The sequence below is a fragment of the Carcharhinus amblyrhynchos genome, chromosome 1 (assembly GCF_965287045.1).
Source record: "Carcharhinus amblyrhynchos chromosome 1, sCarAmb.v2.hapA, whole genome shotgun sequence".
Lineage (NCBI taxonomy): Eukaryota > Metazoa > Chordata > Chondrichthyes > Carcharhiniformes > Carcharhinidae > Carcharhinus > Carcharhinus amblyrhynchos.
In genome coordinates this window covers 178,322,197-178,343,447 of record NC_137324.1, presented here as the reverse complement: position 1 = coordinate 178,343,447, position 21,251 = coordinate 178,322,197, and the positions used below count along the sequence as shown (strand labels likewise).

Here is a 21,251-nt window from a genome sequence, read left to right as displayed (position 1 = left end):
CACCATAGCAGCTGGTAGAATTTATATCCAACTCAAATTATGGGGAAAGCAGAAGTGGCCGAGATGCTAAATCAATATTTTGCCTCAGTTTTCACAGTGGACCATGCCAATAGTAACAGGTAATGGAGAGATAATAGAAAGAAAAGAACTTAGAACGATCATCATCAATAGTACTCAACAATCTGTTGGGATTGAAAACAGGCACATTCCCAGTGTCTGATGTCCTATATCCTCGGGTATTAAAGGAAGTGGCAGTGGAAATAGTGGATCCATTAGTTATAATATTCCAAAATTCCCTGGATGCAGGTAAAGTCCCAGTAGGTTGGAAAAATGCCCTTATTCAAACAGGGAGAGAGGTGGAAAGTAAGAAACTGTAGACCAGTTAGTTTAACAACTGTTATTGAGAAATTGGTAGAATCCATTATTAAGAATGTAAGTAACAGGATATTTAGAAAGTCAAAACACAATCCATCAGTCAGCATGGTTTTAGGAAGAGAAAATCATGTTTGACTAATTCACTAAGTTTCTTCGAAGATATAGTAAGTTAATAAAGAGAATCCTGTCAAGGTATATCTAGATATCAGGAAGGTGTTTGATAAGGTGTTGTACAGAGAGTTAATACACAAGGTTACTTCACATGGGATTGGGGTAATTTATTAGCTTGAATAAGGGATTGGCTAACTGACAGGTGGCAGAGAATGAGGGTAAATGGGTCTTTTACTGGTTGAGATGTGATGAGTGGGGTGACACAGGGTTCAGTCCTCGGGCCCCAGCTATTTACAATCTATATCAGTGACTTGGATACAGGGTAAGAAGGTAGTATATCCAAATTTGCAGATGACACTAAAATAAGGGGGATAATAAGTTGCAATGAGGAAATAAGCCATTTACAAATGGATATAGATGGGTTAGGTGAATGGGTCAAAATGTGGCAGATAAGTCTGAGGTTATCCATTTTGGTCAGAAAAGAGGAGAAGCAACTTATTACCTAACTGGGGAGAGACTTCGGGGTGCTCCGGTGCAGAGGGATCTGGGTGTCCTCGTACAGAAAACTGGTACGTATGTACAGCAGGTAATAAGGAAAGCAAATGGAATTTTGTCATTTATAGCTAAAGGAATAGAATATAAAAGTAAGGAAGTGTTGCTGCAACCAAGATATTGGTGAGATCACACCTGGAGTATTGAGCTGGGTTTTGGTCCCCTTATTTAAGGAGGGATGTAGTTGTGTTGGAGGCAGTTAGGGGATGTCCGTGAGATTGATTCCAGAGATAAAGGGTTTGTCTAATGAAGAGAGACTGGGCAGTTTAGGCCTGTACTCTCAGAGTTTAGAGGGGTGATCTAATTGTGTATAAGATGATAAAAGGTATTGACAGGGGAGGCGCAGAGCAGATGTTTCCTCTTGTGGGGCAATCTGGAATGAGAGGTCAGAGTTTTAGGAGAGAGGGCAGCAGATTTAAAACAGAGATGTGGAGAAATTATTTATTTTAGAGGGTGGTGAATCTGTATAATTCACTATCCCAGAGTGAGGTGGATGCCAGGACATTGAGAAAATTTAAGGAGGAGATAGACAGATTTTTAATTAGTAATGGATTGAAGGGTTACAGAGAATGGGCAGGAAGGTGGAGTTGAGGCTGAGATAAGATCAGCCATGATTGTATGGAATGGTGGAGCAGGCTCGAGGAACTGAATGACCTCCCCCTGATCCTAGCTATTGTGCCCTTTTGTTCTTTATGTTATATAAAGCTGGTCACAGTTGCGGTATGATCATCATCCCTGATTCGCTAATGGCCCTTTGATGAAGGAAAGATTCCATCCTTACCTACACCCCCAATAACCCTCCCCTCTGAGATGATAAAGCAAGTCATTCAGTCCAAGGGTAGCTGGGCAATTACCAGCAAATGATAAAAGAACAAAAGAAAAAAGTTAATTCCAGAGCTCAGGGCCCAAGTTGTTGGAAGAGTGAGAGAAATCAGGGAGAGACAAGAGAGAACAAAGAGCTCAGAGAGTTGTGGGACTGAGGGATATTAATGAGATGGAGTTAGAGAAGACTGTACGGGGACTTCAAAACAAGGATGAACATCTTAAAGTGAGGTGTTGTTGAGCTTTGGCCAGTGTAGGCCAGCCGGTGATGAATGAACAGGAAGTGATGCCACTTTTGGATCAGTTTCTGTGGAGTTTGGACCTTCTTCTTGTTCTCCCTCTCTATTCCGGAAGCTATTCGGTCCGTTTTCTGATGTAGCAGCTCCTCCAAGGTCCACAGGGAAAGTTGGATACACTTAGAAACATTTTCAGCAGCACAGAGGCTGCAGTGAGTTTCGGGTCATTAAAATAAGTCAAAACCTGTGAGGTGGGCAAGAAAACAACAACAGATTTTTCAAACTTGAGGCTGTGAATCGATTCTCCTACTTTGTGTCCCCCTCATGCCTGAAGTGAAACATTGGCCAACATCTGTTGCAGCTTTATGTATTGGTACCTCAGGAGCTGATGGAGTGTATCGGGGCGGACTATTTTGGACATTGCGTCTTCTCACTGGTGGAGGCCAGTCTATGAGGGACAGTCCTTTCACACAGGAAGTGGACTGAATTGTTTTGCTCCCAGCAGGCTGTCCTTCCCTCCATCTGGTCATTCCTTGGTCCTCTGTTTTTTCCATCCTGTCCTAAATGTCTGTCTCCAACCTATCAGGGTGACATTGTGGCACAGTGATTAGCACTGCTGTCTCACTGTGCCAGGGACCCGGGTTTAATACCTGCCTTGGGTCGTTGTCTGTGTGGAGTTTGCACAGTCTCCCCATGTCTGCGTGGGTTTTCTCCCACAGTCTGAAAGACGTGCAAGTTAAGTGCATTGGCCGTGCTAAATTCTCCCTCTGTGTACCCGAACAGGCACCAGAGTGTGGCAGCTAGGGGATTTTCACAGTAACTTCATTGTGGATACTTGTGACTAATAAATAAACTTTAAACTCCGAGGACTTCCTGTGCATCTGCTCAAACCATGGCCTACCTGAGTCTGGTTAACGGACGTCCTTTGTCTTGCAAGTTGTGGTGGGGGTGGTGGGGGTGGGTGGGGGGGGGTGGGGTGACCTGTTGGTCTTCTACTGAATATTGTCTAAAATCCCGCAGCCGCTTTTCCTCCGGGTTTTGTTTTCCCATTTCTTCCTGAGATATTGTTCAGAAAGCGCAGTGAGAGCAGACAGCGCTCACAGGGACTGTCAGGGTTTGTTAGCGTAATGTAAATTAGCTGCTGAGAGACTGTTGCCAAAGCAGACAGAAACAACAAATAGTAATTGATGACTTACAGGAATTGTAAAGTAAATGTGGCTTAATGTTACCTCATAAAATATTCCTCACACAAAGGTTAGTGACGTTTAATTGTAGATCATTTCTCAATGTTACAGCATTAATAGCACGTCAAGCATCAGTTCATCAGTGTATGTGTGTCTGAATGAGTATCAACTACATGGGTGCAAGTGTGTGAGTGTGAATATGCATGTGTGTGCTTGTGTGTATGTGTGTGTGCGCGTATGTGTGATTGCATGTGCATATGTGTGTTGTGTGTGTACATATGCACATGTGTGTGTGTGTGCATGTTTGAGTGTGTGTGTGAGTGTGTGTGTGAGTGTGCGTGTGTGTGTTGCATATGAGTGCATGTGTATGAGAACAAGTGACACAAATGTTAGTTAAAACTATTGGGTTTTAAGGAATAATTTAAAGAAGGAAAGAGGCGGGAACTTCCGGTCTCCGTGCATGAGTCGCAAAAACCCAGCCTGCAGGTGCAGCAGGTGGTCAGGAAGGCGAATGGGATGCTGGCCTTCATCACGAGGGGGATTGAATATAAAAGCAGGGAGGTCTTGCTGCAGCTGTATAGGGCACTGGTGAGGCCGCAGCTGGAGTACTGTGTGCAGTTTTGGGCGCCGCACTTGCGCAAAGATATTTTGGCCCTGGAGGGAGTGCAGAGGAGGTTTACTAGGCTGATACCGGAGTTGAGGGGGTTGAGCTATGAGGAGAGGCTGAATAAACTAGGCTTGTACTCGTTAGAGTTTAGAAGAATGAGGGGAGATCTCATTGAGACGTATAAGATGATGAATGGGATGGATAGGATAGAGGTGGAGAGACTCTTCCTGCTCAGAAAGGACAGTAGGACTAGGGGGCACAGCCTCAAGATAAAGGGGGGCGGTTTAGAACGGAGTTGAGGAGGAACTTCTTCACTCAAAGGGTGGTGAATCTCTGGAATTCTCTGCCCGTTGAGGTGGTGGAGGCTGCCTCGCTAAATATTTTTAAGACGCGGGTTGATGGGTTTTTGATCAGAGAGGGGATTAAGGGTTATGGGGAGAGGGCGGGAATGTGGAACTGAGCCACGACAGATCAGCCGTGATCTTATTGAATGGCGGGGCAGGCTCGAAGGGCCAGATGGCCTACTCCTGCTCCTATTTCTTATGTTCTTATGTCTCGCCCAAGCGAGGCTGTAAAATCCTGCTCACAATGCCCGGCCCTATTCCTTTTGCCTGCAGAGGACAGGTCCCCAGCATATGTGTACATATAACGTCCAGCCAGTATACGTGAGCAATATTGTGAGTCTGACTGAGTCTCAGCACATTCGAAATGCTACTCAGTTGAAAACTCACATCTAACAGTAGACATTACGTTCTGAGTTTGACAACCACATTTCCAAAACATTTGCTGTATTTAAATCTGCAGCCACGTGTAAGAATTTCCTTACACAAGGAAACTGTACATAATTTCCTTATCCTCCATTCCCATGTTCAAATTCACCTTTGAAATTGAGCAGTTGAACAAGCTCGCTGTATACCGTGTACACTCAGGAATGTACCCACGGTCACAACTATTGGACCCGAAAGTGCCCAATCTACTCAGGAAGGGAGATGTTTCTCAATATTTGAGCAGCAGATGAAGTGGTTTCACACAGTTACTGTGCAGTGGTAATTTTCCATGAGTGGCATTTTCCACTAACAAGATGCTACCATCATGCCTAAGAGATGCTTAGTCTATCACACAAATGGACAATGTGGTATATGAACTTCAGTGCCGATGTGATGCCAGGTGTATTGGCCAAATGTGAAAATGAGCGACAGATTGTATCCAACAGCATGTCGAAATCCGCAATGGGCAGAGTAATTTGATTGAGGAAGAAGATTCTCCTCAAATTCTGATCAGGCTTTCTTAATCAAATATCAGATTCAGAAAAGTGTTGTTTTTCAAGGGACACCAAGAGGTCATTTCCTCTTGTAGGAGAGTCTAGGGTCAGAGGAAGGAGGTCAGCCATTTAAGACAGGGAAGAGAAGGAACTTCTTCCCTCAGAGGGTAGTGAATTGTGGAATTCTTTACCGCTGTGGTTGTAGAGGTTGGGTCACTGAGAATGTTCAAGGCCCTGGCAATGTCAGTACATTCCCTAGTCACATCCCTGACCACCCAGGGGCTAACTTGGCCTCCGGAGTGGTCATCATGTTTGGTTTCCATTTTTGGACACCAGTAGCAACTCTTGCCGACCTTCCGTCTGGTCAGTGGCTGACGTTCCAGGGAGATATGGCGTTAAGCTGGTTTTGAATATTTAAATCTATACAAATTGATGGTAATTAGGTCCACATCCTCGCTGGGTGATGTTGCCAGCTGGGGGCAGGAACAATCTCGTTCTGATGTTGTGAAGTTGAGTTTGTTAAGGTGTACAGAGTGTCTATAAAGATTGTAAAATACTAAAAGGGAAACAACATGACGTGGTCCCCTTAAAACTGGTTGTGTCAGTGCCTTTGGAAGCTGTTCCTGTTCAATGTTGAGATGTTGGAAAGGCAGAGTATACAGAGACTTTCAGTGGCAACATTTATTTCAAAAGGACCAAGCCTCAGGGTTGCCTTGGTAACCGGCTCTGCAGGTTTTTTGCATTATAACAGCCTATGGATTTAAAGAAGCTGCTCAGTTAAGGGGGACCTATCAGATTTGAATTTACTATTGTTGCCAACCTCAGGAGTACAGGAACGTTGCTGGGTCATTAGGATTAGGATTATAAAGGAGGAACTCAACTGCCTTGAGTGCAGTTCCACCAGGGCTTGAGTGAGGAGATGAACTAGAAGAGGGCTGGATCACCTGAAACAGGTAAAGGCAGCTACCTTTAGATCAACTGGAGCAGTTAGTTCTTAACTTGGTAAAATTTATTTATCCATCACAAGTAAGCCTGATATTAACAATGTAATTAATATTACATTGATTTAGTTCAGTTAAATTAACTTAACTAAGCTAATTTAGTTAGTTAACTAAATTAACAATTTAATTGTTAATTAAACAATTAAGTTACTGTGAAATTTCTCTAGTTGCCATAGTCAGGCACCTGTTCGGGTCAATGTACCTAACCCGCACGTCTTCCAGGCTGTGGGAGGAAACGGGAGCACCAGGAGGAAACCCACTCAGACACGGGGAGAACGTGCAAACTCCACACAGACAGTCACCCCAGCTGGGAATTGAACCCAGGTCATTGATACTATGAGACATCAGTGCTAATCACTGTGCCACCATGCTGCCCAGCTTGAGATAAATCGCCCTCTATCCAACAGACAGTACCAAATCAGAGCTTACAGACAGCGAGCAGCCAACAAACATCCGAATACTATCAGATCTAGTCTTTGACAGTGAATAAGATTTGGTTATTACTATTTTAGTATTGAATGGTGCTTGGTTTATTCAAACAGCGTTCCAGTCAAAAACCTCCTTTAGTTCCAATGTAACTGGTTTAGTTAGAGTTCCTGGTTATCTGAATAAAATACCTCGCCAATTATCACTTAAAACGAGTGTCAGGCCTTGATATTAATGAGTCTCTAACTGTTAATTAAGAACACTTAACACTTTCCCAAATAATTGTAACAGATGGCGATGAGAGATAAAGGGGATTAACCGCTGTGTGATAATACTGAGTTCTCCCCAGCGCTGTGGCCCCGCTATGAGAGTTTGCAGCCTTAAGGGGATTTGCGTCTTCATGAAGTGGGGCTGGAAAATCACAACTCCGTTCCTTGCCCCACAGATGCTAACAGACTCGCCGAGTATTTCCAGAAATTTCCCGTTGTTTTTAATATTCCGGCTTTAGTCATTCCTATTTTTGGAATGAAATTTTGAGCTTAAGGAATTAGAGTAAAGCGAGTGAAATTAGGTGCAGAAATGCCCCAGTTAAGTTGCTGCATGGAACTCTGTGTGGCAATGGGGGTGGCGGTGGGTGGGGAGTAATTCATTGAGGGGGTTAGTGGTGGGAGACAATGAGCAGGAGAGGAAAGGATTTGGAAATACACATTGGGTCATACAGGAAAGGGACTGGAGGTAAATTCCCACAAGTAACAAGTTGGAGAGTTTAATACAGAACATCATTCCCGACAGTGAGGTGAACTCAAATTTCTGAAACATTTCCCAATAGGTTTCGGTTTCATATTGAAATGTGAGTTTCTGTTTTGCAAAATGTGCTTTAAATAGACATTGGTTTCCAAACACTGTCAAGGGAAAAATTTCAAATCAACACCAAGACAGATTTATCCAAATTCCTTTTTAATTGAATATCTAGTTTGTCAATAATATTTTTAAATTCATACAATTCATAAAAAAGTTGATAAATAATTTTAAATAATAAAATAAATACTAATACATTAACAAACCTAAAGGAATTCTTGATATAATTTCTAAACTCAAGTTTTGAGCAATCCTAGGAGTAAGGGAGGTGAAGGGTCAGCATGAAGAGAGCTGGCTGGCTCAGTGAAGGGCTGACCCTATTCGGCATTGAGTGTGTGAGACTCTGACAGGACTGTGCGGACACTAATGTTGGCCTCAGCATCCCTGGAATACAAGAGGGAAAGATTGCTGGGAGAAACAGAACTTCCGGTCCTGATTCCCATCGAGCAATCCTAGCTGAATTTAACATTGTGTGAGAATGCGACAGGTTCAAGTTTCTCCGAACGTGCTTCATGTTAACTAGTCATCAACGTGCAGGGCATCTGAGCCACTTACAAAGCACAAATCATATCCTTCTCATTAGCTGCCAACAGTATACACAATAAACTCTTCTTACACAACAGCAACTAGATCAAGTTTCCAAATTCTCTCATCTGCATGCTACCCAGTGTTAACATTTCTGTAACATTGCCAGTCTCCAGCCGGTTTGCTCCTGAAACCTCCTTCAATGCTTTTGTTACCTCCAGGTTCACCTTAATCCAATAATTTATTGACCATCCTCACCTCCTTTAACCTTCAGATGTTCCAAAACATCAGGCCACCAAGCTTTGTCTGATCATTGCCCCTCTGTGTTCATTGACTTGCATTGACTCCCAGTCATAAAGGACTGACATTCAAAATTGCTAAACTTGTTAATAATCCCTCTAGGGCCTGCCCCCTCTTATCTCTGTAATCACCAGCATTTGAGAATCAACATTTCTCAAACTCTATCCTCTCCACTTGACCCATCATTGGCCACAATGTCTCCAACCCCACCTGGGTTTTGGACTCTTGCCATTCACTCGCTAACCTTCTCTTGCTTCCATTAAGACCTGAACTTTCCAGATGACTGGGGCTTGATCCACACCGTCTGGAGGGTTGGTGGTAACACAGCCTCGCCGACTCCGACAGACCCAGGCTTATTCCACACTCAGTCGTGTGTCGATTAGCTGCAGGCAGGATCTCCGTTCACACTTGGAAGGAAGCTCCACTTGCTGGCCAATCAGATAGCCTGGGGAGGTCGCTGGGGCACGGGGAGGGGGGGGGTGGGCGATTGGATTATCGAGGGATAGGTCAGGAGGGTGGAAGAGGTCTGGGGGTGTCCTTGAGGAGAGGACACCCAGGTCAAAATGGGATTTCCAATGGAGATGCCATTAAAAAGCCACTTAAGTGGGGCAATTTTCCCATCTCAGGTCTGTCTGTTCCACTGCAAAATCACATCCAGATTGGAGCGGATAGGATCCCAGAAGAAATCCTGTCCATATAAGTTCAAGCTTCCGCCCCCACCATGCCTCAAAACCCACCGGGGGTGTTGGGGGGAAAGAGGGGGCCCTTATACTGTGCCAAATTTACCTCTTCCAAAGACTTGGCCACCTTTGGTAACATCTCCTTCATGGATTCAGTGCTATTTTTTACCCTAACTATGCCTCCTGTGAGTTGCAAGAAGACAGGGTTATTATTTTATGTGATAGGCTATTAAATCAAACTGTTATTGTTTCATACATGTTAGACATCAGCCATAGCATTGAATTTTGCTTTGTGTACTTCTGTTTTGGATAGCTGTACAAATCAAGAGATGAAACAGAAGAGGGAGATAGAAGTGGACATCCTATAAGAGATGCAGGTGGTCGATTTATCCGGATATCTTCCGCTGGTCTGGATTCAGCCTTCCTGAAAATACAAGTTTATCAGCCGTTAGCATCAACGTGAGTCAAACAGCATCTGCTGCAGATACAGTACGTTCTGTTATTTTTATCTTCAGTTAAGTGCCTCAAGTTGGACAAAATGAAGACACACACTGAGGACTACTGAAGCGGAGATAGTGGCAGACTGAGACACCAGCTGAGGTCAGAGCAGTCCAATTTTGGAAAGGGTTTTGGAAAAGGCATTGGGCGTTCCATTTGTACATTCAAAAGGAACACGCGTTTCAGGCATAATCCCTTGAACTCTCTCCTTCAGTCTTTATCAATGTGGAGAGTAACTGCTGGAATGGGAGCGACATCAGTGCATTTCTTGGCCAGTTTTGGCTATTCCATCAATGCTTTGGTGTCTTCATGGCATTGTCAAGTTAACTACTCATTACAGTGGCCTAGAACTTACTGCTGGGGGAGGTAGTGGAAGCAGATACGATAGTGAGTTTTAAGGGGCATCTGGACAAATACGTGACTAGGATGGAAATAAAGGGATATGGTCCCCAGAAGGGAAGGGGGTTTTATTTCAGTCAGGTGGCATGGTTGGTGTTGGCTTGGAGGGCCGAAGGGCCTGTTCCTGTGATGTAATTTTCTTTGTTCTAAAATGTCAAACTTTCCATTTAGAATAGCACCAAACAACCAGGAGCTAAGATAGAGGGGAAATGTTCTAAAGATAAAATGCATGAGAGCATTAATACGAGCATTTCTCAGATAGGATCATCATCAATGTGATGGGGATATTCCAGAGTCTCGGAGCTTCCCACTACATGTGAAGTAGAACATGAGTTCTAAACATGTACTCAGGAACATGAGTATATTACTAGATTTGTGAAATCGAGGTCCACACAAGTTTCCCCCCACCCGTTACATTTAACAAATCCACTTAAAATTATTAACTGCATTTCAGTTTAGAACAAGAGTTTAAAAACCCACTAAAACTGATAATTCTTTTTTTTTATTTAACACAGAATGAGTTTAACTTACTCTTTAAACTACAATCCCATTCTCTGTCCTCAGTTTTTGTTTCTCTTCATTCATGACGTTATGTTCGACCCGCATTTTTCTCCTAATTTTGTAAGAAGAGATGTTATTAGGAATGTGGCGATGAAAGAAAACAGTGTAATATTGTTTAACAAATGAGGGAGAAAGGAAGAGACAGGAACATTGATGGGGGGGGTGGGGGAAAGGAGACTTGTGTGTAATATAAACAATTATATGGACCAGATGGGCCAAATGGCCTGTTTCCGTATCGATACTTCTTAATAAAGTTTTCATTTTGATCCCAAGTAGGCTTACATTAACACTGTAATGAAGTTACTGTGAAAAGCCTCCAGTCGCCACACTCCCGTTTGGGAACACGAGGGAGAATTTAGCATGGCCAATGCACCCTAACCAGCACGTCTTTTGGATTGTGGGAGGAAACCCACACAGATATGGGGAGAATGCGCAAACTCTGCACAGACAGTGACCCGAGCCGGGAATCAAACCCGGGTCCCTGGCGCTGTGAGGGGCAGTGCTAATCACTGTGGCACCGTGCTGCCTGATTAATATGCTTGCCTTCAAATTGTTTTTAAGGTGCAGCTGAGAAGGTTTAATTGTGATTTAGTGAATGAAGAATGCTGAAATATTACTTCCAGATGTGCACACCCAGAGAGGTTGGATTGATCAAGTTCCAACAGGTGTCGGCTGTCAAATGCATGGACTCGACTACAGGCCCCTTGTTTAAAATGGGCACTCAGTTATAACCAGGCAGAAGGGCACGGTGGTACAGTGGTTAGCACTGCTGCCTCACAGTGCCAGGGACCCGGGTTCAATTCCGGCCTCGGGTCAGAGTCTGTGTGGAGTCTGCACATTCTCCCCATGTCTGCATGGGTTTCCTCCGGTTTCCTCCCACACTCCAAAGATGTGCATGGTAGGTGGATTGGCCGTGCTAAGTTGACCCATAGGGCAGAATTTGTCCGGCACGAGTTTCATCCAATCCCTCCCGAGGCCAACAGAGAATACTGTTCTCCCAGGCTCGCCCACCCTGGAATCAGTACAATTCCAGCCATAGTGTCCCAAGTTGTGTAACTAAGGTGGATTGGAGGTTACGGGGATCGGGAGGCGAGGCTTGGGTAAGATGCTGAGTTGGTGCAGACTCAATGGGCAGAATGGCCTCTTTCTGCACTGCAGGGATTCCGTAATGAAAAGATGAGAGTGACCATGGCTGAAATCCTCACCCGTCCCAATTCCGGGGCAGGCGACTTTCCCAGAACAGAAATCCCTGTTGGCCTCAGGTGGGATTTTACGATCTCGCCTGAGCGAGGCTGTGAAATCCCACGCCATGGGTCAACTGCAAAGTTGTCATCTCAGTTTATATCTGTTTATGAGGAAGCATTTGTGTTGCCACTTGGTGAAGCTGCACTGAGTATCTAGGAAGTAAATTGCACTTCATTAACGTTCAGTTATTGTTGTGTAATTAAACCATTCTAATCCCCCTCCTCATCAGTTCCTGCGGGGGTCACGGTTTGCACTGTAAGCAGTGATAATGCTTTAAGTAGCTCAGAGTGGAGCTGGCACCAATTGGGAATGAACATGGTCATTACACAAAGGAACTTTCTTGTTGATTGTGGATATATTGCCACCATCTTATACTTAATGTGGAATATAGTGGGGCAGTCACGTGAACATAAGCATTATAAGAGATTGGGAACTCTCGATACTAACACACAGTTGGGTTAGTTGCCGGTGTGGAAGGAAAAGCTCTCAAGTTTTGCTTACCGCAGCGTCACAAAGATCACGGCCATTATGAAGATGAGCAACATCACAGCTCCGACCACCAGGACAATGGAGAGGCTGTTAATCCTCTTCTCAGTGACCACATGTAACGTCTGAATCCCACAGCGCTCGTTCTGATAACCAGGAAGGCATCTAAACAAGAGAAATGTGAATAGAGCGATAAAAGATCAGCAAGATTGAAAATATATCATCGAGTATCCAGGGTCACGCATTAGAGTATTTCATATTGACCACATTCACATTGCAGCTGTGTCTGGAACACTGTGCAGAGTTATATCGTATATTAGAAAAACAATACTGAGATAATGGAGAAAGTGCTACAAGGATTTATAAGGGCTTAGAAGGTACAACTATTAGGAAAGGTCGGACTGACTGCCACTCTTCCCACAGCCTAATAAAAATCTTTAAGATTACGGAGCGGTTTGGTAGGATTCTTCCATTTGTGGGGGAAACCAGAACCGAGGATTATCAATAAAAGAAACCCAATAGGGAATTCAGGAGAAATCTTTTTACCCTGAGAGCGGTCAGAGTGTGGTGTGGTTGGGGGAGTGGTTGAGGTGCATCGTACAGACACGTTTAAGAGGAAGGTGGATAAACACAAGAAGGAGAATGGAATGGAAGGAGATGGTGATAGGGTGAGAGGAGGTTCATATGGAGAATAAACACCAGCAGGCAGCAGTTGGCCCGAATGGCCTGTTTCTGTGCTGTAGCTTCTATGGAACAGATCAAAACTCATAGAATCCCTACAGTGCAAAAGGAGACCATTCAGCCCATCGACTCTGCACCGACAACAATCTCACTTAGGCCCTATCCCCATAACCTGTTAATCCCACTAATCTACACATCTTGGGACAATAAGGGGCAATTTAGCATGGCCAATCAACCTAACCTGTACATCATTGGACTGTGGGAGGGAACCAGAACACGCAGAGGAAACCCAGGCAGATGCGGGGAGAACGTGCAGACTCTACGCAGACAGTGACCCGAGCCGGGAATCGAACCCAGGCCCCTGGCGCAGTGAGGCAGCAGTGCTAACCACTGGGCCGCCAAACCCCTCCACCTCAGATTATGCGCCTTCACCCCGGAATTTTACAGAATTCCAATCTGAACTCACACCCTCTCAGATTTCAAAAGTTTGCATAAGTTTCAGCCAGGGTTGACTTTGACATTTGGATATTAAAGCTGTGTGCAAAAGAGAGACTTTTGCAGGGTTTGGGGGTGATCGGGGGGGTGGATGGAATTGGGGCTAAGTAAATAGTTCTATCAGAAGAGATAAATAGTGTTTCACTGTCCCATGAAGACAAATACCCCAGTGAAGAATTTTGAAAATCAATTTAATAAAGCACCATGAATGAAAGGATCTCACAATATGCACTGCAGCAGAAGCAGAGCTTCCTGCGATGGACATTTACTCAGAGTGAATCACCCCCTTTGTAACACACGTTTAATGCTGCAGAGTGACCCATGGCAGGATCAATAAGAACCTCACTGACCTTTTTGTAACAGGGGTGAACTTTCCTGGGAAATGTCCCGGGTGAGGGGTGGACCTCGGAAGGTTGACCTCGGGTGAGGGGTGGACCTCGGAAGGTTGACCTCGGGTGAGGGGTGGACCTCGGAAGGTTGACCTCGGGTGAGGGGTGGACCTCGGAAGGTTGACCTCGGGTGAGGGGTGGACCTCGGAAGGTTGACCTCGGGTGAGGGGTGGACCTCGGAAGGTTGACCTCGGGTGAGGGGTGGACCTCGGAAGGTGGACCTCGGGTGAGGGGTGGACCTCGGAAGGTGGACCTCGGGTGAGGGGTGGACCTCGGAAGGTGGACCTCGGGTGGGAATTTTCCAGTTTCAGGGCAAGCACGGGGGGGTCAAATCCTGCCCAAGGTCACAGGGGGAGAAATCAAGACAAATGGCCGTAGTTTAAACAAAGAGAGAAATTTGAAGAAGCATTTTAAACGTAATCGAGGTGGAGATGTTGAGGGGAGGGGGGAGTTTTTAGCCCAGGCAGCTGAGGATGAGGAAAGGTTGTGCCGATACTCGTTGGAGTTTCGAACAGTGATAGATGATCTTATTGAAAGACTCTGAGAGAGTTTGACAGGAGAGATGCTGAACGATCCCCTCACAGGACAATCTCGAACTAGGGGGCACAGTTACAAAATAATGGTCTCCTGTTTAAGATGGGGATGAGGAGGAATTTCTCCTCTCAGGCCACTGATGTCTGGAGTTGTCTTTGTCAGAGATTAGGAGGACCTGTGTCACTGAATATATTCAATGTGGAGTTTGACAGGTTTCTGATGGACAAGGGGGAGGTATCAGTTATGGAGAACAGAAAGGGAAGTGGAATGAAGGGCATAAGCAGATCAGCCATGATATCATTGCCTGACGGAATGGGATCGAGGGGCCAAATGGCCTATTCCTGCTCCTATTTCTTATCATCTTATGAAAAACTGAGCCAATGGCAAAGTGACGAAGATAAGAAAGCACAGGCTGGTTATTCAGGAGGTCCCACTGTACGTGGATTGACTTACACACACGATGGCTGGTTGAGGTCTTTCAAATATTGACATGTGCCATGAATGCAGTAGTCTTTGTATTCGTTCTTGCATGGATCTTTCTGCTTCTTTTTTCCTGTCTTCTTTTTCTTTCCCTTACTCTTCAATTTTTTAGGGCCCTTTCTCTTTCTGCCTTCCTTATTGGGTTTAACGACCTGTTGGACTGGAAGCACAATTTGACATGCGTCATTTCAAAGCATTTCACAGTCTTTGCCATCCCCAACCATTGCTTGTATTCATTAATCTAACATTTTGAAAGAGTACAAACATTTTCCTATATAAATGTACACACACACTCGTACATACCCATACAATATAGTGCACATACACATGTATGCATTTCTAACTTTACTAATGAAACAATTCATCTCAGATAAGATTTGTTGACACCTGGGTTGCCACACAGTAGATTGGTAGCTGTGATGCAATTTTTATTCATTTGTGGGACATGGGTGTTGCTGGCTGGCCACCATTTATTGTCCATCATCTCATGGCATTTTCATCAAAGTCCATCTAAAAAATACTTCCCTACCCATGTAGACTTTCTTTTATTGATGAACTGTGCTTTCCTGTAATACGGCCCACATCACAAATACTGTTTCCATGGTTACAGGTTTCTGTTGTGAAAATGATGGTGAAATGAGTTGATATTTTTAATTTTAAAACTCAAAAGTAGAATTTTTTTAAAAGTTTAATTACTAGTGTCACGAATAGATTTACATTAACACAGCGATGAAGTAACTGTGAAAATCCCCTAGTCGCCACACTCTGGCGCCTACTGGTATGGGATTAGCAGCCAATTATTTGTCAGTTTATGTCCATTTTGGATTTGGGTATTCGATTGAGATTGGGAGATGCCTGGATGTAGCCGGACAAATTGTCAGAATGGGAATTATTTCAGGTAGAACTTCCAATCTGTGATTGAGGGAAGGAGTAATGTGTCCATTGAATGAACACAGAACACGTTCTGGGAATCAAGGCATGGGGAAAAGGTGTGACACAGGCTAGACTTATGTGTTTGTATCAAATACTTGCACCTTGAGTATAAAAGTGAGAAGATCTTTTTAATGTTCAAGTCATCACTATGACAATTCTTCGATACCACCAGAGAAACAGTTGACGGTTAAGCAATAAATTCCAGACTTTGGTCTCATTGCTCTCTTTAGAGTGAGACTTTTGAAAGTGAAAGTTCTTCTGAAAAGTTCTGGCATTAAATAAGCACAATGATGTTGGATTATCAAACATCATAGTCTGTAAATGCTTATCTCTGATTCTCTGAGTGTTTCCAATCCTTTACAGCATTGCAGGTCAGGGGCGTTTGAAGTTTTCATTCCACCACTCCTAGATGTATTTTAGCCAGTTACACACGTGCTCAGAAGCTCCTTAAACATATTTGTTCAAGTTCCACTAAATTCTTACTCCTCACCTAACTGCAATCCTCATTACTATTCCAGGTACACTGCCAACTCTGAGATCAATAGCTACAACTTTGATGAATGGTCATAGATCTAAAATATTCATCTCTTCTCTTCGCGGTTGCTGCCCAGTTGAGTTCTTCCAACATTCTCTATTGTATTATGAACAAGATGTGGAGATGCCGGCGTTGGACTGGGGTAGATACAGTAACAAGTTTCACAACTCCAGGTTGAAGTTCAACAGGTTTATCTGATAGCATGAATTTTCAGAGCATTGCCCCTTGAAGGGGCTACACTCCAAAAGCTCGTGCTACCAAATAAACCTGTTGGACTTTAACCTGGTGTTGTGAGACTACTTACTACTATTATGAACAACGGTTGTGTCATTTCAGACCTCTACCATTTAGAAGGACAAGGACATCAGATAGCTGGGAACACCAGCACCTGGAGGTTCCCCTCCAATTCCCTCATCACCCTGACTTGGAAATATATCACCGTTCCTTCACTGTCACTGGGTCAAAAATCCTGCAACCCCCTTCCTAACAGCACTGTGGGTGTACCTACACTGCATGGCCTGCAGTGGTTCAAGAAGGCAGCTTACCACCACCTTCTCTCGAGGGCAGTTACTGGTGGATAATAAATGCTGCTGTAGCCAGCAACACCCACATCCTGTAAATGAATTTTTATAAAGTGTCCAGTTACGGTGCCTGGGAGGGGTACAGATCTTCTTTCCTATGACACATCCCCAGTTTAACATGCCAAACTCACCTTCGAGTAGTTAAACGTTTCTGATATTCAGAGAGCCCAAAAGGTCATTTATTTTTCTAACTAGGGTTTAAATTGCCTGGGGCAGTGGGAGATGCCTCCCAGCGCACCAGCAGCACTCTGAAAATGCAAATATTGTTTTACACTCAATGTGACGACAACAGTGTCCCAGCGTCCCACTTCCCTGGTCACGGTTCAATCGCTTAAAAATCTAAACCGCTTCATGCCAAAACCATTATCATTGTTGGTGTGACTTCAGTCACAGTGTCAAATCATTTTGGTAGCTGTATCATTGTGAAGCCTGTCTTAATCCCCAGATCATGCTTTAACTACAGGACTGATAAAGTCTACTTAAGGTGTGTTGGGAGTCACTGAGGCACGTACTCCACTGTCCTCACACTGGGTTAATTGGAAAACTTGCTCATGAACTTTAACATGCCAGAATTGACAGTCTAAGTCGCCACATTCCAGTGTCCCGTCAATTCATTTTACATTTAGCTGCCATTCACGTTTAGCCTGGGGTGAACTTTCATATTTACTTTCCGATTTGCTACCTAACGTTAAATAGAGCTTTCTGTGGGTAAAGCAAATAGAGACTAAAACATTCGGGTGTCAAATGGGAAACTTGCCAGAAGAGACAATGGCCTTAAATCATAGAATCCCTACAGTGCAGAAAGAGGCCAGTCGGCCCATCGGGTTTGCACTGACCACAATCCCCATAACCCTACTTATTTACCCTACTAACCACCTGTCACTAGGGTCAATTTAGCATGGCCAACAAACCTAACCTGCACATCTTTGGACTGTGGGAGGAAACCAGAGTACCCGGAGGAAACCCACGCAGACACGGAGAGAATGTGCAGAATCCGCGCATGATGTGGAGATGCCGGCATGGGACCGGGGTGAAAACAGAAAGAAGTCTCACAGCACCAGTTGGTTGAACTTTAAGCTGGTGTTGTGTGAGACTTCCTTCAGAATCCACGCAGACGGTGACCTGAGCCAGGAATTGAACCCGGGTCCTTGACACTGTGAAGCAACAGTGCTAACCACTGTGCCACCCTGAATAGATTATATTAACAACATAATACATTGTACTATAGATATTAGATTATATTATATAAAGAATTTATAAACCTTTTGCTGGTCCATCATCCAATTCTTCAGAGGCCAGTTCATCTTCGTCCTCGTAATCTTCATAATCTTCATAATCCTCGCTGGAGTCATTGGTTAACTGCTGGCTGTTATTGGGGCTGGAGGTTGAGGGGTAGGAAATGGGGGCTCCGGAGGAAACCAACAATTTATTCTCCTCTTCGGGCACAGATGTTCCCACATCCACCGACTGAACACCAGCTGGAACACAAAAGATATTTATACTTTTTGGCAGAAGGTTGTTTCCAGGTCTGTTGCCAATCACCATTTGTCAGCAAGGATGGCACGCCACAGAGTGAAAAACTAAACCCTGCGGTTTCCAGCCTGGTTACTGAATTACAGAGCCCAGAACCCAGGAAGAATTGTTAAGAGTTACAGCAAAATCGGGTCTTTAAAACAAGTCGATTCTAACTGCAATTAGTTTATCCTCACATAACTCCAAAGTAAATTCACAACACAGCTCAGTGTTTGTAAAGAGAAACTAGTTTCAAACATATTTCTTTTTATTACTAATAGCAGTACGCTTAGTTGTAGAGTCACTCTTTCATAAACATTTTATCCGTTCCGCGCTCCAAAACTTTATACAAATAGTTCAAGAAAAGTTTTCTTTTTACCTGCAGCCAACAGCACAAACAACAGATAGTGCACTTTGATCATTTTAACACAGCGTGCTGTGAAGGATAGGTGAGCTGTGTGGCTCGTGTGTGTGCCTGTCTAATTCTCCTCTGCTGAATCCCGGCGTTGTGAGTGAGCTACTCCCGCAGACTCAGGTGTGCAGTTTACCTGCACAACCTCCTCATTTAAACAGCCTGACACTCAAACGCCACACCCCACGTGACTCAATGTAATGTCGCCTCCAGTCAGCGTGTGTTGGCTAAATGACCTAACTGATCTAATGAGGAGACATCCCCCTCTCCCCCTGACCCACCCCGCCTACCAACCTGCCAACCAACTAAACAGAGGTACAGTCTAAACTATCCACAAAGGAGAACCTTAATGAAATAATCAGATTTTGCCATCAAAATAACTGTTCAACGAACAGTGTCCAAACTGTTAATAACATATGTCAGGGGTAAGTTTTTCACTCAGAGGGTGGTGAGTGAGTGGAATCGGCTGCTGTCGGTGGTGGTAGAGGTGAACTCGCTGGGGTCTTTTTAGAGACTTCTGGATGAGTACATGGGATCTAATGGGATTGAGGGTTATAGATAGGCCTGGTAGGTATGGATATGATCGGCACAACTTGTGGGCCGAAGGGCCTGTTTGTGCTGTAGTGTTCTATGTTCTATATAAGTGATTTGTCAGGGGGTCTAGCTAGGGTAAATGTACAGGGTTATGGGAATAGGCCCTGGGTGGGATTGTGGTCAGTGCAGACTCAATGGGCTGAATGGCCTCCTTCTGCACTGTAGAGATTCAATGATTTGATTTATTACATGTCACATGTGTTGGGATACAGTGATAAGTATTGTTTCTTGCGCGCTATACAGGCAGAGTATACCATTCATAGAGAAGGAAAGGAGAGGGTGCAGAATGTAGTGTTACAGTCACAGCGAGGGTGTAGAGAAAGGTCAACTTAATGCGAGGTGGGTCCACTCAAAAGTCTGACAGCAGCAGGGAAGAAGCTGTTCTTGAGTCGGTTGGTACGTGACCTCAAACTTTCGTATCTAATGTATTAAATGCTACAGCAACATCAAGCCAGTGGGCAATATGGCAATCCAAACCCCAGTGTGCTGTATGGAAACAGCTGGATAACATGTCTTGTGTTCAGCCTGCACGTCTGTCCCCTACGGTGTCCACTGGTCACTGAAGGCGGAGACCACATGAAGGCGATGGAAAGCACCCCCCCTCCCCCCCTTCCCCCCTCCCCCAACACCACTCCACGAGGCGAGTCCAACTAAGGGCAGACCCAGAAGGAATTCCTCTAACTGGCTTGCCTTCCACACCCACCTCCACAGCCCTCCCCCTCCTCAACCCCCACACCCACCTCCACACTCACCTCCACACCCCTCCCAACCCACATCCAGCTCCACCACCCCCCAACCACAACCACCTCCCCCCTCCACCACCCACACCCACCTGCCCCCGCACCCCCACCCTTACACACTGATGGGGCATGGTGCCTGAATTGGAGACAGAGGAGCAGTCTCTATTAGTCACAGAGGAAGGACTGACACTGCTCTAACACTGCGCTGCAAACCTGATAAACGCGCGCCGCTGAACCATTTGCAACGGGGGCTTTTACGTTTTGATTTAACGTCACAAAAACAGATGAGAACAAAGAGAAGTACAGCGCAAGAACAGGCCATTCAGCCCCCCCAAGCCTGCACTGACACATGATGCTTTCCTAAACCAACAGCCTCTTGCTTCCACGCTGTCCGTTTCCATTCATTCCCTGTCTGTTCATGTGTCTGTCAAAATACCTCTTAAACGTTGCCATCTCATCTGCTTTTGCCGCCTCCTCCTCATTATCTGATTGTTATCTCATTATTGTTTGTGGAATCTTGCTGTGACCAAATTGGCTGCTGCATTTCCTACATTACAACATTGGCCACATTTCCATTGGGTTTACAGCCAGTGGGAAGTCCTGAGGTTATGAAAGACTCTTTTCACCTCATCCCTAACCGAAAGATGAGATGATTTTGAAAACTCTATCCTCTGGGCATGTGTTAGCATAGACCTTTTCATTTTCTTTTATCACTTTGTATTAATCATTAGCTAGATGATGTGGATGAGTAATATTGATTCACCTTGGTTACCTGCAGGTCAAAATATGCAAGAAACTTTGAAGAGATTTAACTATATCCAAATTACCATTCTGAGGGAGGGCGTCACCAGCTGAGGTGGTGTCGCAGCTGGATCGAGGCCCATTCAAGTGGCCTTATAAGATTCCACAGCAAAGTTTAAAGAAGATCAGAGGAGTTCTCTGGTGCCCCCATCAACACTTATCCCTCAAACAACTCTGCCAATAGGGTGGCGCAGTGGCACAGTGGTTAGCACTACTGCCTCACAGCGCTAGGGACCAGGCTTGATTCCCGACTTGGGTCACTGTTTGCGTGGAGTTTGCACATTCACCCCATGTCTGCGTGGGTTTCCTTCAGGTGCTCCGGTTTCCTCCCACGGTTTAAAGGCATGCTGGTTAGGTGCATTGGCCATGCTAAGTTCTCCTTAGTGTACCCAAACAGGCACCAGAGTGTGGCAACAAAGGGATGTTCATAGTAGCCT

General features: G+C 44.7%; 1 protein-coding gene across 1 annotated transcript; it reads right to left on the bottom strand.

Annotated features, from left to right (window-relative positions):
* Positions 1-7,515: 7,515 nt before the first annotated feature.
* On the bottom strand, positions 7,516-18,787 carry LOC145350912 (uncharacterized). Its single transcript, XM_080200366.1, has 6 exons — positions 18,647-18,787; positions 18,018-18,233; positions 14,680-14,866; positions 12,143-12,292; positions 10,367-10,448; positions 7,516-9,362 (listed from the first exon to the last, which is right to left on the bottom strand). The coding sequence occupies exons 1-5, from the start codon at positions 18,687-18,689 to the stop codon at positions 10,370-10,372; spliced, it is 675 nt and encodes a 224-aa protein (XP_080056492.1). The 5' UTR covers positions 18,690-18,787; the 3' UTR covers positions 7,516-9,362; positions 10,367-10,369.
* Between the last annotated feature and the right edge of the window lie 2,464 nt (positions 18,788-21,251).

Excerpts from the sequence above, each read along its gene's own strand:
- LOC145350912 (XM_080200366.1), bottom strand. The coding sequence starts at position 18,689 with ATGATCAAAGTGCACTATCTGTTGTTTGTGCTGTTGGCTGCAG. Across the intron at positions 14,867-18,017 it reads GGATGATGGACCAGCAAAAG|TCCAACAGGTCGTTAAACCC; the intron begins GTTTATAAATTC and ends TTGTGCTTCCAG. Across the intron at positions 10,449-12,142 it reads GTGATCTTTGTGACGCTGCG|GAGAAAAATGCGGGTCGAAC; the intron begins GTAAGCAAAACT and ends TTACAAAATTAG.